The 19,055-nt window shown below is 41.2% G+C and overlaps 1 protein-coding gene across 4 annotated transcripts in view; it reads right to left on the reverse strand.

The window, feature by feature from the left end:
- Positions 1-19,055, reverse strand: part of TBC1D1 (TBC1 domain family member 1) — a 108,669-nt gene that overhangs the window by 54,383 nt on the left and 35,231 nt on the right. For all 4 annotated transcript variants that reach the window (XM_070757094.1, XM_070757095.1, XM_070757096.1 and 1 more), the window contains one exon: positions 5,395-5,910. In XM_070757094.1, coding sequence (XP_070613195.1) covers positions 5,395-5,910 — 516 coding nt within the window. The remainder of the gene's footprint in view (positions 1-5,394; positions 5,911-19,055) is intronic.

The raw sequence follows: 19,055 nt of genomic DNA on the forward strand, positions 1-19,055 counted from the left end.
AGGAACCCACTACTGATGTACACATGAGTACATCCGAGTCTATGGAGAGGGGCAGCATACAAATCTAATAAATGAATGAATGAATGAATGAGACTCAAAGCTGGAAGTGCAGTGCACTGGTAGTGACAGTAGCGTCAACCCCCACTCACTCACCAGCCACTACTGATATATCCTCCGAGATTGTTGCGCACGAGCACTCGCCAGCACAAAATTTTGCTTCTGCGCATGCACAGCAAGGGAAATCCCATGCGAGGACGCTCTCGCGCATGCACAGAAGCAAAGAAACACCCAAAATCTGGCAAAATCTTGCACGCGCAAGGATCCTTGCGTGAGATTTCACTTGTTCAACATGCGCAGAAGCAAAATCTCACACCTGCATGCACATGCATGCATTGGGCACGCGGAGATGTGTGCGCATCTCAATGTTTCTTTCCAGCCCTAACAATGTTCCCAGCTCTTACTGGCTTGCAAGCTCTTTCATTGCTACTCTCTCTGAATAAAGTTTTTTTTAAGCCCTAACCAGGGGGTAAAATAATGTGCTGGCTAAGGACGCTAGCCAGATGACTATCTGGTAAGCAGATTCTTTTCCCTATTTTCCTCCACAAAAACTAAGGTGCATCTTATACTCTGGTGCGTCTTATACTCCAAAAAATACGGTAAGTGGGAGCACCCACCCACACAGACAAGCTGAAAAATGAAATTTAAAAGACCAATAATTTATTTATTTATTTTATTTATGGGGCTACCTTTGAACAGTGTTCGGAAACTTCAGATCGTGCAGAATGCAGCTGCGAGAGCAATCATGGGCTTCCCCAGGTATGCCCACGTTACACCAACTCTCCGCAGTCTGCATTGGTTGCCGATCAATTTCCGGTCACAATTCAAAGTGTTGGTCATGATCTTTAAAGCCCTACATGGCATTGGACCAGATTACCTCCGGAACCGCCTGCTACCGCACGAATCCCAGTGACCGATAAGGTCCCACAGAGTTGGCCTTCTCCAGCTCCGACTAAACAATGTTGTTTGGCGGGCCCCAGGGGAAGAGCCTTCTCTGTGGGGGCCCCAGCCCTCTAGAACCAACTCCCCACAGAGATTAGAACTGCCCCCACCCTCCCTGTCTTTCGTAAACTACTCAAGTCTCACTTATGCCGCCAGGAATGAGGGAGTTAAGATATTCCTTCCCCCTAGGCCATTACAAGTTATGCATGGTATCTTTGTGTGTATGTTTGGTTTTATAATAAGGGTTTTTAGTTGTTTTATTAATTGGATTGTTACATGCTGTTTTTTATCATTGTTGTTAGCCGCCCCGAGTCTACGGAGAGGGGCGGCATACAAATCCAATGAATGAATGAATGAATGAATGAATGAATGAATGAATGAATAAACAAACAAACAAACAAACAAACAAACAAACAAATAAATAAATAAATAAATAAGGAGCAAAACTTGCAATGGAGTGATTTCTCACAAGCACAGCCTCTAAATCTCCATCTCCCCTGCTTTTCTTTTACATGGTTTCCACAAGCAAACTTAATTTTAAATAGTTCGAAGCATTACTAGACTGGGTGTCCAATTGACATAAATCTTGTTTTGCTGCAAGAAGGCAACGTCACCGTGGGAGTTTTAGCTATTGTACAAACTGCTTTAAAGGCATAAAAAGGGGGATAAATAGGCACCTGTCGGAAATATGTGATCCTGCAGGTATCCAGATCCCAGGCTGCAATTTTGGACCACAACTGTTTGAGCAAACGTAGATGTCCGCGGTCTTAAGCAAGCGGACTATGAGACATTACCTCATAATCTGTGGAAGCATTTTGAATGGGCCCGTTTTTCACTCTCTGCTGCTTACGTTTATTCGGAAACTCTTCACCGATGTGATGCGTGTTAAAGCTTGCAGGCATTTTGCACACTGAGCTGAGTAGTAACAAAGCTCTGAAGCAGTGGTGGGTTTTTATCTACCTACCTACCTACCTACCTATCATTCATTCATGTATCGCCTATCAATATCTATCACACACAAAAATGCATTATCTACTATATAAACTGAATGTGTATGTACAAACACACAGCTCTTCTAAAATTATACACATTCAAACTCAGTTACTGCGATAGGAAAAACATACCCAGAGCCCAGAAGGGGAAAAAAAGAAAAAAAATAAATCAAAATTTTTCTAACAATTCTGCGTACCTGACCCTACCTGTAGAAGCCCATCACTGGGAGTATCATCATAATCTATAACCGTTTTGTAATAAATTCCTGGAAATGTGTATGCCCAGTTTAATGAAAAGAAGGACTTGGGGCGACATAGTAGTAGTGTTCCAATATCTTTAATATGTTTGTGAGTGACATAGGGGAGGTTTTGGTAGGAAAGGTTTGCCTATTTGCCGATGACTCTAAAATGTGCAATAGGGTTGATATTCCTGGTAGGGTCTGTAACATGGTAAATGATTTAGCTTTACTAGATAAATGGTCAAAGCAATGGAAACTGCAGTTTAATGTTTCCAAATGTAAAATAATGCACTTGGGGAAAAGGAATCCTCAATCTGAGTATTGCATTGGCAGTTTTGTGTTAACAAAAACTTCAGAAGAGAAGGATTTAGGGGTAGTGATTTCTGACAGTCTCAAAATGGGTGAGCAGTGTGGTCGGGCAGTAGGAAAAGCAAGTAGGATGCTTGGCTGCATAGCTAGAGGTATAACAAGCAGGAAGAGGGAGATTGTGATCCCCTTATATAGAATGCTGGTGAGACCACATTTGGAGTACTGTGTTCAGTTCTGGAGACCTCACCTACAAAAAGATATTGACAAAATTGAACGGGTCCAAAGACGGGCTACAAGAATGGTGGAAGGTCTTAAGCATGAAACGTATCAGGAAAGACTTAATGAACTCAATCTGTATAGTCTGGAGGACAGAAGGAAAAGGGGGGACACGATCGAAACATTTAAATGTGTTAAAGGGTTAAATAAGGTCCAGGAGGGAAGTGTTTTTACTAGGAAACTGAACACAAGAACAAGGGGACACAATCTGAAGTTAGTTGGGGGAAAGATCAAAAGCAACGTGAGAAAATATTATTTTACTGAAAGAGTAGTAGATGCTTGGAACAAACTTCCAGCAGACGTGGTTGGTAAATCCACAGTAACTGAATTTAAACATGCCTGGGATAAACATAGATCCATTGTAAGAGAAAATACAGGAAATAGTATAAGGGCAGACTAGATGGACCATGAGGTCTTTTTCTGCCGTCAGTCTTCTATGTTTCTATCTCAGGGACTGCCCCACAGAAGAGGAGGTCAAACTATTCTCCTGCAGCCAGGAGAAGAAGCAACGGATGGAAACTGATCAAGGAGAGAAGAAACCTAATAACAAGGAGAAATTTCCTGACGGAACAATTGATCAGTGGAACAGATAGCTTGCCTCCAGAAGTCCAGCTCCAATAATGGACGTTGTTAAGAAGAGACTGGATAGCCATTTGTCTAAAGGGATGTATGGTCTGAGCAGGGGGTTGGACTAGAAGACCTCCAAGGTCCCTTCCAACTCTGTTATTCTGTTCTTCTAAAATCAAGGCCTCCTTTTGACCTACCGTAAACCTTCATTCCTCATAAATAGGGAGAATTGCAAGTTGCCCAACAAAGTAGGTTGTGTAAGGTCAGAAGTGTTTTCTTTGTGTTACACCATAACCCATTTCCTTAAACTGAAAGAAATGCTACATCTATTCCAGGAAGCCATGGTAGTTACACAGGCATCTTGAAAGACGCTTCATATTTAGGGTCAGGGGTGGTTTCTAACCAGTGATGGGCTCTTATGGGTACGTTCAGGTACGCAGAACAGGTAGAAAATGTTTGGTCAGGTAGGCAGAACCGGTAGAAAAATTTTGATTTTTTTTCTTTTTTTCCCTTCTGGGCTCTGGGTATGTTTTTCCTATCGCAGTAGATGAGGTTATTATTATTATTATTATTATTATTATTATTATTATTATTAATTAGATTTGTATGCCGCCCCTCTCCGCAGACTCGGGGCGGCTCACAACAGTGATAAAAACAATATATAATGATAAATCTAATAATTAGAATCTAAAATAACAATTGTACATTTAAAAATCTAAAAGCAAGGAACCCCAATATAAAAAACATACATACAGTCATATCAGAGGTTGAATGTGTATAATTTTAGAAGAGCTGTGCGTGCGTGTGTGTGTTTATATTTTTGTGTGCCTGTAATATGTATGTGCACATATGGCATGTATACATAGAATTAAAGGATATATTTTGGATGTTCAGTAATAGTAAATAGAATAGAATAGAATAGAATAGAATTTTTATTGGCCAAGTGTGATTGGACACACAAGGAATTCGTCTTGGTGCATATGCTCTCAACGTACATAAAATAAAATATACATTTGTCAAGAATCATGTGGTACAACACTTAATGATTGTCATAGGGGTCAAATAAGCAATGAAGAAGCAATATTAATAAAAATCTTAGGATATACGCAACAAGTTATAGTCATACAGTCAACATGGGAGGAAATGGGTGATAGGAATGATGAGAAAAACTAGTAGAATAGAAGTGCAGATTTATTAGAAAGTCTGACAGTGTTGAGGGAATTATTTGTTTAGTAGAGTAATGGCGTTCGGGAAAAAACTGTTCTTGTTCTTGTATTTCTTTGAGGCGAGGAGAGGCCAGGCACCCTAACCCTAACCCTTGACTTGAGTGATGTCAAGTTGGCCACCTTTAAGAAAGTCACATGACCTTTAAGCCACCCCATCACATGATCATCAAGCCACTCCCACCTGGTCTCATGGCCAGCAAGCCACACCCACAAAATAAGCCACGCCAAACTGGATGCAAGGAGATAAGTCAATAACTATCAATGTTTGTAGAATGTTGAAATTATTAGACTGATTTTTTAAAGACTGCTTTACTATTGTTCTAGACAACTTAACAAAATGAAAAAGCATTTTAAACGTCATGTGGAGTTGACGTCCACATGTCATAAAAGCCAAGTTTGCCTACCCCTGCACAATCCTAATGCTGAGGTAAAGTTCTGTAGAATTTTATTAGTCGTCTGTCCATGCCCACCCTGGCGATGGTGTCCGAATTTATAATCTAGTCACTTTACTCAGGGGTAGGCAAAGTTGGCTCTTCTATGATATGTGGACTTCAACTCCCAGAATTCCTGAGCTGGTATGATTAGCTCAGGAATTCTGGGAGTTGAAGTCCACAAGTCATAGAAGAGCCAACTTTACCTACCCCTGCTCCAAGGATCACAACATGTGGGCCTATTACATTCTAAACCCCGCTCAAAACTTACTCCCTTCTCAATGATCTGCAGAATTTAACCATTAGCAATACAGCAACAATCAGGAACACTAAGCAAACAAAACCAGGTTTTTACCGTGAACAACATAATCCGGTTCCCAGCAATATCTGTCGGCTGTACGTTTTGCCCCTGGATAAATTGACTTTTCAAGTTGAGAGTCACGACGTCGTCTTCATCCAAGGATCTGGCGAAGCTGTGACTCCTCAAGTTCCAGGTTTGCATGTCCTTTCTGGGTGCAAAAGAAGGGAGTCCGGGCTGAGAGGAAGATTTCCTCAAGGGTTTAGCGGCCTCGTCTTCGCTCGCCAAAGGTTGGAAGACCGAGCGGAATTTCTCACTGATGGAAAATCCAGCGGAGTGATCGGCGCTGTCATGTTGACAGGACACGTCCAGCTTTTTGGTATAACTCACATCGTTGAATTTCTCGATGCATTCATCAATGAGGGCCGGAGGGGCGTTTTTGTGCGCGACCGTCACTCGACCGCAAAACAACACCTCAAACTTCTTGCTAAAAGGATCTTCCGCTTGGCTCTGGAAATCTTCCTGGCGGGACATCTTCCCTGCTTGTCTGATGGTGCTGATGATCTCAGGCACCTGCAATATATATATAGGTACAGTTATATAGTATAAATATCAATAAAATATATAGGGCTACCTTTGAAAAGTGTTCGGAACCTTCAGATCATGCAGAATGCAGCTGCGAGAGTAATCATGGGCTTTCCCAAATATGCCCATGTTACTCCAACACTCCGCAGTCTGCATTGGTTGCCGATCAGTTTCCGGTCACAATTCAAAGTGTTGCTTATGACCTATAAAGCCCTTCATGGCACCGGACCAGATTAACTCAGGGACCTCCTTCTGCTGCACGAATCCCAGCGATCAGTTAGGTCCCACAGAGTGGGTCTCCTCCGGGTCCCTTCAACCAAACAATGTCGCTTGGCAGGACCCAGAGGAAGAGCCTTCTCTGTGGCAGCCCCGACCCTCTGGAACCAACTCCCTCCAGAGATTAGAATTGCCCCCACCCTCCTTGCCTTTCGTAAGCTGATTAAAACCCACCTCTGCCGCCAGGCATGGGGGAACTGAGATACACTTTGCCCCTAGGCCTCTATAATTTTATGCAAGGTACGTTTGTATGTATGATTGGTTTTTATATAATGGGTTTTTTAACTGTTTTTAGTATTGGATTTTGTTATACTGTTTTACTGCTGTTGTTAGCCGCCCCGAGTCTGCGGAGAGGGGCGGCATACAAATCCAATAAACAAATAAATAAATAAATAAATAATAATAATAATAATAATAATAATAATAATAATAATAGTTTGGCTTTCAAAGAGGAGGAAAACAGAAACAAAAAAACCACAGCAGAAAACGAGGGAGGAGTGTGTCAGAATAATTCCTTTTAGGGAGGAAAAAAAATACCTGATTTTTGCCTGTCTCTTTATCCATGTTAGCAGAAAGCACAAATAATAATATTTGGGAAAGAAACCTAATAAGGTCATTTTATGGACCACAGACATATCTGAGTAGAATTAGTCAGAGAATCGCCCTAAGGGAAAGAACAATGACCTAAGAATGAAACAGGAAGAATGACCTCATCCTCAGAATATAATATAGTCTGCGGCTCAAGTAGCCAACGTGGAGTTGAACTTTAACCACTGTTCAATGTTTTTGAAAGAACTTCTGGAAAAGCAGACGGGAGCTTGTAACAGGTTCCTCTCAAAGGGCTTTCCTGTGATGGGGCTCTACAGGGGTTACCAAAAATGTGACTGTCTTCATTTGCTTGTTTGAACAGTATTTAGGAATGGTGTGTCTATATCTGTACAGTATCTGTATCTATATATCATCTCTCTCTCTCTCTCTCTTTCTCTCTCTCTCTTTCTCTCCCTCTCTCATTATTTATTTATTGGATGTGTATGCCGCCCCCCTCCGAGGACTCGGGGCGGCTCACAACATAATAAAAAACGGTATAGAATATCAAAATCTAAAATCCAATTAATATAGTTAAGTACTCTAAAAACCCTGTAACATTAAAAATAATTCATTCACATTCAACAATTATGTATCATTGGTCTGTCAACCTATCATCTATCTATCATCATCTATGGTATATTCTGTCTGTCTGTCTATCTGATTCATTATCATCATCATCTATCATTATCATCATAGCCTGCCTGCCTATCTATCATTTATTTATCATTTATATATCATCTGTCTGTCATCTGTTTCTCTATCTTGTATCATATATGCATCATCTATCATATCTATCTATCTATCTATCTATCTATCTATCTATCTATCTATCTATCTATCTATCTATCTATCTATCTATCTATCTAATCTATCTATCTATCTATCTATCTATCTATCTATCTATCTATCTATCATCTATTTCTATCATCCCCCTCTCATCTACCATCCATCCATCCATCCATCCATCCATCCATCCATCCATCCATCCATCCATCTATCTATCTATCTATCTATCTATCTATCTATCTATCATCTACCCTGTTTTCCCCAAAATAAGACATCCCTGATAATAAGCCCAATCAGGCTTTTGAGTACATGGCAATAAGGCCAAGCACTTATTTCAGGATTTTAAAAAATATAAGACAGGCTCTTATTTTGGGGGAAACACAATGTCTGTTTTTCTGTCTGTCTGTCTGTCTGTCTGTCTGTCTGTCTGTCTGTCTGTCTGTCTGTCTGTCTGTCTGTCTGTCTGTCTATCTATCTTCTCTCTATCATCTATCATCTTTCTCTATCATCTCTCCCCCCCTCTCTATCTATCTATCATCTCTCTATCTATCATCTCTCTATCTATCATCTCTCCTCTTTTTCTATCACTGCCTTCCTGCCTGCCTGCCTATCTATCATCTATCTATCATTTCTCTATCATTATGTATTATCCATCACCCCTCTCTCTCCTACCTTTTTTTATAACCCTTTGACATTCAACTCCTAATGATTTCTCCTACAGTCTTCAATTTATCTCTCATGCCCAGTCATCATTCCTCCAAATACATACAGAACAGAATTTATACAATCACCAGTGAGTTCTTCCGCAATCAAATGTGATGGGTTATTTTAAAATAGGAAGTAATAAGATACGGAATATTATATTCATTCTGGAAATACCCTGGAGATAAATATTACAAATTAACTTAGGTTAGGTTAGGTTTATTGGATTTATATGCCGCCCCTCTCCGCAAACTCGGGGCGGCTCACAACAATAATAAAAAACAGTACAGTACATAATACCAAATCCAATGCCCACCCATCTAGTTCCAATTTAAAATTAATAATCTCATAAAAACAGTATATATAAAAAACAGGCACACAGTCAATCAATCAACAAAACAACATGGGCAAGGGTGAGGTGTTTTAGTTCCCCCATGCCTGATGGCAAAGGTGGGTCTTAAGGAGTTTACGAAAGGCAGGGAGGGTGGGGGCAATCCTAATCTCAGGGGGGAGCTGGTTCCAGAGGGTCGGGGCCCCCACAGAGAAGGCTCTTCCCCTGGGTCCCGCCAGACGACATTGTTTAGTCGACGGGACCCGGAGAAGGCCAACTCTGTGGGACCTAACCGGTCGCTGGGATTCGTGCGGCAGGAGGCGGTCCCGAAGATATTCTGGTCCGGTGCCATGAAGGGCTTTATAGGTCATAACCAACACTTTGAATTGTGACCGGAAACTGATCGGCAGCCAATGCAGACTGCGGAGTGTTGGAGTGATATGGGCATACTTGGAGATGCCCATAATTGCTCTCGCAGCTGCATTCTGCACGATCTGAAGTTTCCGAACACTTTTCAAAGGCAGCCCCATGTAGAGAGCGTTACAGTAGTCGAGCCTCGAGGTGATGAGGGCATGAGTGACTGTGAGCAATGACTCCCGGTCCAAATAAGGCCGCAACTGGCGCACCAGGCGAACCTGGGCAAACGCCCTCCTCGCCACAGCTGAAAGGTGTTTTTCTAATGTGAGCTGTGGATTGAGGAGGACGCCCAAGTTGCGGACCCTCTCTGAGGGGGTCAATGATTCTCCCCCCAGGGTAATGGATGGACAGATGGAATTGTCCTTGGGAGGCAAAACCCACAGCCACTCCGTCTTGTCTGGGTTGAGTTTGAGTTTGTTGACACCCATCCAGGCCCCAACAGCCTCCAGGCACCGGCACATCACTTCCACTGCTCTCAGAATTTTGTTTTACTGAGAGACGCACAATAGAACAGAGTGTGTAGACTTTAAGAAGGATTTTATAGGGGTGACATAGCAAATATATTAGCTTCTTCCGTCAGTTCTATAGTTTACAAAATTTTATAAACCTTTGGATGTGAGAGAAAACCATTTTCACCTTATTTTATGGTCCGTATGACGTATGCTTCCATTCTAAGATAACTTTTTCACGTCCTCCCATTTAGGTTTTTAAAATTCCTTTCCCTGACCCATTCACATCAAAACGATCAGACCAGTGAAGAATTATTTATGTGTCCTGACTCTGAAAGTGACCTAAATTTACTGGGACATCCATAAATAATTTGATGTGCATTTTGAGGGAGGAAAAAAAATTGCAACTCTGCAGCCTTGGAAGTCAGAGGTGTGAAACCCGGTTTCACTGAGGGCCACAGCCAGGTCGTGTTTGACCTTAGAGGGCCGGAGTGGGTGTGGCCAGAGTGGGAGTGGCCTGCTCAATGTCACTCATGTCAGGGGCACTCCGCCAGCAAAAACGGAATCCTGAGCTCCATTTTTTCTGTCAGAGGGTTGCAGGAGGCCGTCGCAGCTGGAAACAGAGCTAGGAAGCCAGGTTTTCACTGGCAGAGGCACCACAGGGGGGTTTCTTACCCTGAGGGCAGACGCCGTTTGCCAGATCTGCCAACCAGTGGTCGCACTTACCTTTCTTTACCGGATTGGTCTCAGAGGCTGGTGTGAGCATGCGCACGGGCGGCAGCGGGCATATGCACCTCCGTGCGAGAATTTGTTTCTGCCCGTGCGTGGAAACAAAGAAATCGGCAAAAACTGCCAAAATCTCATGTGAGGATGTTCACACACCTGGGATTTTGGTGATTTTCGCTGATTTCTTTGTTTTCACATATGCACAGAAGCAAAGAAAGGCCAAAAATCACTGAAAATCACTGATTCTTGTGCAGGGGTGCGCGGGGGTGCGTGTGGGCTCACTGGGGACATGCAGATGCATACGCATCACCGTTCCCGCTACTGGACAGCCGATCCCAAGCATACTAGGGGCAGCCCAATACTTCTAAGCACCTTGTGGGCTGGATCTGGCTCACTGGCATTGAATTCGACACCCCTGTTGTAGATAATGCAAACAATTTCTCCCAAGGCTTTCATTTTGTTTCCATAAACCAGGAAAGCTGGTGAAAGTAGAAGCCTTTAATTTACAAGAATTGGCAAAAATGTATACTAGTATAAAACTGCTGGAAATGTATTTATTTATTTATTGGATTTGTATGCCGCCCCTCTCCGTAGACTCAGGGCGGCTAACAACAATAATAAAAACAGCATGTAAATCCAATACTACAACAACTAAAAAGCCCTTATTTTAAAACCAATCATACCTACAAGCAAACATACCATGCATAAATGGTAAAGGCATAGGGGGAAAGAGTATCTCAGTTTCCCCATGCCTGACGGCAGAGGTGGGTTTTAAGGAGCTTACAAAAGGCGAGGAGGGTAGGGGCAATTCTAATCTCTGGGGGGAGTTGGTTCCAGAGGGCCAGGCTCTTCCCCTGGGGCCCCCCAAATGACATTGTTTAGTTGATGGGACCTGGAGAAGGCCCACTCTGTAGGACCTAACTGGTCGCTGGGATTCATGCAAAAGGAAAGAAGGAACTTTTTATCACATGTGGTGGCAATGTCCTAAGGTGAAGAAGGATTGGGAACAGATAAGGAGAGGGCTACAAAAAATTATAAGAGAACAAATAGAATTTAATGATTCCTATTTGGAATCATTAACAACAAGATAAAGAAACAACTCCAGTACATCATTTTACAAATAATAACCGCAGCAAGAAATGTATGCACTCAATATTGGAAACTTGAAAATACACCAAGTGATGAAAGGATTATACATAAAATACCCAAATGTGCAGAGATGTACAGGCTCTCTTTGAAAATGAAAGGCAAAGAGGAAACAGAATCTTATGAGGTGTGGAATAGTTGGTATAAGTGGTTAGAGCATAAAAATAAAGATGTATAGAAGTAAATATAAATAACCGTACGATACATATGACACATAAGAACAGAAGAAGAGCCATGCTGAGTTGAACCACAACCCATTGAGTCCAGCATTCTGTGTCACACAGTGGCCCACCAATTGTCCGTGGGGATCTTGAGCAGAAAGAGAAGGCAAAACCCTCCCTTTCCCTCAACCCCCAACAAGTGGGACCCAAGGGAATCCTGCCTGCCTCAACCAACATAGACATCCGTTTCAATCACCACCAATACACTTGGCATCCATGAATCTGTCTAATCCTGCGTTGAAGCTTTCCAGGCTGACAGCTGTCATGACCTCTTCTGGAAGTGAATTCCATAAACCAACGACCCTCTGGGTGAAGAAATATTTCCCTTTATTTGTCCTTGTTTTCTTACCTATGAGCTTTAGGGAGTGCCCCCTCGTTCTAGTATCGTGTGATAGAGAAAAGAATTTTTCTCTATCCACCTTTTCTATCCCATGCATGATTTTATACACTTCGATCAAGTCACCTCTTAAACACCGTCTTTCAAGGCTGAAGAGATCAAGGTGTTGCCACCTGGTTTCATAAGGGAGGGGCTCCATTTCCTTGATCATTCTTGTTGCCCTTTTTTGCATCTTTTCCAGTTCAAAACACAGTCTTTGGAGAGGGGCGGCATAGAAATCCAACCAACCAACCAACCAATACTGCAAGACACTGTACTGTAAAAAGGTTCATTGATGTGTATATTGAAAAATGAATGAATAAAAATTAGGAGAGAAAAAATAAAAAAGAAAGTAGAAGCCTTATCGAGACAACACAGATTCAAAACACCGACATTTCTATACCCACGGATAATTAAAAGATAGGATCAGAGGAGTTGCTCAGAGATTCTCATCAGAATAGAATAGAATAGAATAGAATAGAATTCTTTATTGGCCAAGTGTGATTGGACACACAAGGAATTTGCTTTGGTGCATATGCTCTCAGTGTACATAAAAGAAAAAGATACATTTGTCAAGAATCATGTGGTACAACACTTAATGATTGTCAAAGGGATCAAATAAGCAATGAAGAAACATTAAATATTAATAAAAATCTTAAGAAAAGAGCAACAAGTTACAGTCATACAGTCCTAAGTGAGAGGAAAAGAGTGATAGGAATGGTGAGAAAAAAAACTAGTAGAAATAGAAGTGGAGACTTAGTAAAAAGTTTGACAGTGTTGAGGGAATTATTTGTTTAGCAGAGTGATGGCGTTCGGGAAAAACCTGTTCTTGTGTATAGTTGTCTTGATGTGCAGTGCTCTGTAGCGACGTTTTGAGAGTAGGAGTTGAAACAGTTTATGTCCAGGATGCGAGGGGTCAGTAAATATTTTCAACGCCCTCTTTTTGATTTGTGCAATATACACAATTGGCAGCAATTGTTTCTTTCTGCAATTCTGATCCTCTCAAGCACTGAGAGATCCCTCGATGGAAGAGCTATTAGCTTACATTATTCAGTTGCAGTGCCAATGATTAGAACTGGCTAAACACAGCAACTAAAGACAAATGTTATGGAAACAAGACAAAGCCTTCCAGTACAAATAAAATCACTCAGGTGACCCTGTCCCTTGACCAGGCAGGCTTGAAGATCTGAGACATTAAATTTACTTTCCTACTGATGAACTTACAGAATTCCATTGTTGAAGGCAATAGGCCGTAGATCTACTCATAAATTGGTGACTGTATTGGTGGCCCAAAATTTCACGGAGACCAAAATTCATGCTGCTGCGTGTAACATTGATTAAGGGAGTTTTGTTCTTTCTTGCCATGGTTGCTAAGTGTATTGGTATGTTTGGGACATAGTGGTTAAGTGAATCTGGCTTCCCCACTGACAATGCTTGACAGAAGGTCGCAAAATGGAATCCAGAGACATTGGTTGTAAAATGAGGCAAAAATCACTTAACAACTGTCTCAGCAACAGGAATAGAAATATAGACGTTTGACAGCAGAAAAAGACCTCATGGCCCATCTAATCTGCCCTTATACTATTTCCTGTATTTTATCCTAAGATTGAATATATGTAAATACGAAAAATAAACTACAATCACTCTTTTAGTAAAAAAAAGCGTTCAAGATAGAGCCAAGGATTAATAGATAGACAAATAATTCAAAAGTCTTTGAATCCTTCTATAGGGGTGGTGGGGGTGATGGGGGGGGTGTGTTGTTTGGTGATGGGCACATGCACTGTGCACTGTTATACGTTTGTTTTTTGTAAACTTATAAAATCAATAAAATTTATTTAAAAAAAAAAAAAAGATTGAATATATGTTTATCCCAGGAGTGTTTAAATTCAGTTCTTGTGGATTTACCAACCACGTCTGCTGGAAGTTTGTTTCAAGCATCTAGCACTCTTTCAGTAAAATAATGTTTTCTCATGTTGCTTCTGATCTTTCCCCCAGCTAACCTCAGATTGTGCCCCCTTGTTCTTGTGTTCACTTTCCTATTAAAAACACTTCCCTCCTGAACCTTATTTAACCCTTTAACATATTTAAATGTTTCAATCGTGTCCCCCCTTTCCCTTCTGTCCTCCAGACTACACACATTGAGTTCATTCTTTCCTGATAAATTTTATGCTTAAGATCTTCCACCAATTTTATCAATATCTTTTTGTAGGTGAGGTCTCCAGAACTGAACACAGTAGTCCAAATGTGGTCTTACCAGCGGGATCACAATCTCCCTCTTCCTGCTTGTTATACCTCTAGCTATGCAGCCAAGCATTCTACTTGCTTTCCCTATTGCTTGACCACATTGTTCACCCATTTTGAGACAGTTGGAAATCACTACCTCTAAATCCTTCCCTTCTGAAGTTTTTGCTAACACAGAACTGCCAATACAATACTCAGATTGAGGATTCCTTTTCCCCAAGTGCATTCTTTTATATTTGGAAACATTAAACTGCAGTTTCCATTGCTTTGACCACTTATCTAGTAAAGCTAAATCATTAGCCATTAACAACAACCCTCTGATATCTAGGCTTTAGCAAGTTCAAGGACTAATTATATAGAAGAATAGAATTCTTTATTGGCCAAGTGTGATTGGACATACAAGGAATTTGTCTTTGATGTATTGGCTCTCAGTGTACATTTGAAAAAGATACATTCATCAAGAATCATGAGGTAAAAGCTTTTTAAAAAGAACCATGAGGTAAATTTTTTTAAAAAAAGAATAATGAGGTAAAAAATTTTTTAAAAAGAATCATGAGGCACAACACTTAATGATTGTCATAGGATACAATAAAACAATCAGGAAACAATCAATATTAATATAAATCGTAAGGATACAAGCAACAAGTTACAGTCGCACAGTCATAAGTGGGAGGAGATGGGTGATAGGAACAATGAGGAGACTAATAGTAATAGTAATATGCCCAAAGGAAGTTGCATTCAGCTATTTTTTAAAAGTTCAATTATTATTTGAAGATAAGATTCACAAATATTAAAAGGAAGGTAACTCAATAAGTTTGAGATCAAGAAATATGAAATTCTGTTGAAAATGCAAAGCTCTAGTTCTTTGAAAACCATATTTAGATGACTTCGCCCTGGGTTTTTTATATGTTCTTCTCCCCTGGACATAATTGGCTAGAGTAATGGCTATCCTGTATTATCCTTTTTTAAAAATCGTCTTCCCTTTTAAAAATCGAATTCAGCAGCTCTTTCAATAATTCATGTTCCTATTTTCAGCAATTTATTCTATAGTGTTTAAGTACAATCGGATTGATTCCTCAAAGGAGTTATTTTGGTTTTCGTCTTCTCCTTTCAATTACAAGTCAGAAGCATTAGAAGAAATTGTTCTTCCTTTTTTCTCCCCATCTTGGCAATCGCTATTAGCCTGCTCAAGCGTATACGGACATTCCTCGATATGTGACAGTTCATTTAGTAAACGTTCAAAGTTACGACGGTATTGAAAAAAAAATGACATCCCTATCATGGTCATGTGATTTGCATTCAGATGTTCGACAACTGACTCACATTTATGATCATTCTGACAAGAAAAAGTCAATAGATATGTGAACTGATAGCGGCAGGTGGCGGAAGGCTCCGCCCACCCACCCACCTGGACCTCATTCAAAAGTGCTATGCACATGCACAGAAGCGTTGTCCATGCATACACACTCCCATTTCCGAAGTGGTAGCAAAGGTACCATATTTTTCAGAGTATAAGATGCCTAAAAGAGGCTGATAATTTGGGTGCGTCCTTCTTCCTCTCCCCTTTTTTCAGCCCTAACTAGCTGCTAACTAGCTGCTGCAGGCTCTTTCATTGCTTCTCTCTGCAAATAATGTTTTCCAGGCCCTAAGTCTTTGCAGGTTTTTTCATTGCTTTAACTTGCTCCAAATAAGTTTCTTTCCTGCCCTAACCAGATGCTAAAAATGTTCCCAGCTCTTACCAGCTTGCAAGCTCTTTCATTGTTACTCTCTGTGAAGAATGTCTCCCAAACCCTATCTTTGTAGGTGTTTTTTCATTCTTTACTTGCTCCAAATGTTTCTTTCCAGACTTAACCAGGTGCTAACAATGTTCCCAGCTCTTGCCAGCTTGCAAGCTCTTATATTGTTACTCTCTGCAAAGAATGTTTTCCAAGCCCTAAGTCTTTGCTGGGTTTTTTCCATTGCTCTATTTGCTCTGAATGTTTCTTTCCAGGTGCTATTGATGTTCCCAGCTCTTACTGGCTTGCAAGCTCTTTCATTGTTACTCTGTCCAAATAAAGTTTTTTTAAAGCTCTAACCAGGATATAAAATAAGGACGCTAGCCAGATGAATACCTGGTAAGCATATTCTTTTCCCTACTTTCCTCCCCAAAAACTAAGGTGCATCTTATACTCCAGTGTGTCTTATACTGTGAAAAATACAGTAGGTAGTCCTTAACTTATAACACTTCATTTAGTGACTATTCAAAGTTACTGAAAAAAAGTGACTTAGGACTGATTTTCACACGAGTGTTGTAGTATGCCTGTGATCACGTGATCAATCATTGGAACCTTGGCAACTGACTCATATTTATGATGCTGCTTTTTCCACCCTCCCAACGAGCAAGGTCAATAGGAAAGCCAGATTCTCTTAATGACCGTCTTCCTAACTTGCCAACTGCAGTCACTCGTGTAACTGCAGCAAGAAAGATTGTAAAGTGGGACAAAGCTCAAAACAGTTATTAAAATATCTCAGCCAGAGAAAATCTAGGGGGGTCTCCATTACAATTGTAAATCAAGAACTGCATGCAATCCTATGAGATAGATTATGAGAAGATAATGGCAGCGTCTTTGGTTTAAATTAGTTTAAAATGTTTTATAGATGGCATGTAACACGTGTCCAACTAGCTAAAATAGATAAAAAGTTAACATCCAAAATGTTGGAAGTGTAAAATAGAATCCGGCTCTCATTATCATTTATGGAGGAAATGTGAGAAAGCAAAGATTTTCTGAGAAAAAATTAAAAGCTGGTTGGAGGAAATCCTAGGAAATAAATAGAAAAGAACCCAGAACTCTTCTTACTACACCAAAAATTTGAAAATTTGAAAAAAGCCAGACTTATTTGATCCTGCACATAACAACTGCGGTGAGATTGATATTCGCACAACATTGGAAAAATGAAAATGTGCCGACAGAAGAAGATACAATAGAGAAAATAATAGCTTGTGCAGAGATGGACAAACTAACACTGGAAATTAAAAACAAGGAAGAGTCAGAATACAGTGATACCTCGTCTTACGAACCCCTCGCCATACAAACTTTTCGAGATACGAACCCAGGGTTTAAGATTTTTTTGCCTCTTCTTCCGAACTATTTTCACCTTATGAACCCGCCGCCGCCGCTGGGATGCCCCGGCTCCGGACTTCCGTTGCCAGCTGAAGCGCCCGTTTTCGCGCTGGTGGGATTCCCCTGCTGGGATTCCCCTGCAGCATTGCAAAATCCAAAGGTGGGGTTTCCCATGGAGGGGAGCCTCAGGGGAATCCCACCAGCGTGAAAATGGGTGCTTCGGCTGGCAAAAGGGGTGAATTTGCTACACAAATGTCCAATGTTTTAAAATGTCTTTGTTTTGTGTGTAATGTATACATATGTTTATCAGTAAAAAATTATTTTAATTTTTTAAAAAAGAGAATGGCAGAGTCAAAATCACCCTCTGAGTTTTCCCGAGCGTGAAAACGTTCCAAATGCTTCCCCATTCCTAGTTCAGCTTCCAAACCGCTAGGCCACGCTGTCTAGCCTTCTGCTTTATACAAATATTCCTAGGAATTGCCTGGGTCCATTAGACAAACTTTGGCTTTTAATACCGCCTTATGTTCCTTCTTGTATTAATTGGGTACATTTCAATAATACATTTCGTTCTTTGATCCACGGAGCATCCATAAAGTAATGCTTGTCATTAGAAGCAGCAGTGGAGGGGGGAGGAACCATTAAAACAGATTTTTAAAAATGGGGACAAATGGGAGGAACCCAGGGTTGTGTGTTTTAAGGACGTCTGTTTAGTATGCACAAGATCAGTGATGGCGAACCTATGGCAGGCGTGCCACAAGTGGCATACGTAGCCATATCTGAGGGTACGTGAGGTGTTGCTCTGTCAGCTCCAGCACGCATGCTTGTGGTAGCTGATTTTTGGCCTTCTTTTCAGCTGTTTTCACTCTCCTCAGGCTTCAGGGAAGCCTCCTGAACCCTGGGGATGGTGAAAAATGGCCCAATGGGCCAACCAGAAGTTCGGAAACATACTTTCGGTTAGCCCATTGGGGGTTTTCTTACCATCCCATGTTGTGGTTGGCTCTGGGCCAGCTCCTGCAATGGGGAATGTGGATGTTGGCTTAGGAGAGTCCTCAGGTTCCCAGAGACTTGTCTTACTGCCATCAGTTTCTGACAGTGAGGATTCATTGCCAAGGTCAGATGCTGGGGTAGAAGAAGAATCAGATAGAGAGATGGATGCAGCCAGCCCATTAGTTAATGACCCCATTAGTGGGTCATCGGACTCGGACTCGGAGGATCAGTGGTTAGAGGCCAGAATGCGCAGGCTCATGGCTAGAAGGGACCAACTGCACAGGTATCATTGGAGATAAGGGAGAACACCTGTGGCTGAGGCAATTAGGCTAATGGGGTTGCTGATAAATTACCAGCGTTGCATAGAGCACATGTGGGAGTTTATCCATTTGGAGAAGGATACGTCATGCTTGCTTTGTTCCTGGACTTTCACAGACTTTTTTGGGATATTTCACAGCTAAGTAAATCTTGTGGATTCACTCGAAGAGGTGGCTGTGATACTCTCACAGCTGCTCTTATCTGCTCTGTTTGTTTTTGTCTCTCACAGCTTTCAAGGATGGTTATCTCTGTGTGAGCTAATTTGCTCAGTTTAAAGTGCATGTGCACAGCTTTATTTTGGATAAAGGGCTTTTCTGTTTACTTTACAACAGCGTGTGTGTTTGAATTTACATTTCTGACTTAATTGGGGCTCGTAACATGAAGCCCGGCATAACATCCTGTAGGGTTCAGGAGGCTTTCCTGAAGCCTGGGGATAACGAAAAACAGCCCAACGGGCCTACTGGAAGT

Source organism: Erythrolamprus reginae, chromosome 7 (assembly GCF_031021105.1).
Source record: "Erythrolamprus reginae isolate rEryReg1 chromosome 7, rEryReg1.hap1, whole genome shotgun sequence".
NCBI lineage: Eukaryota > Metazoa > Chordata > Lepidosauria > Squamata > Dipsadidae > Erythrolamprus > Erythrolamprus reginae.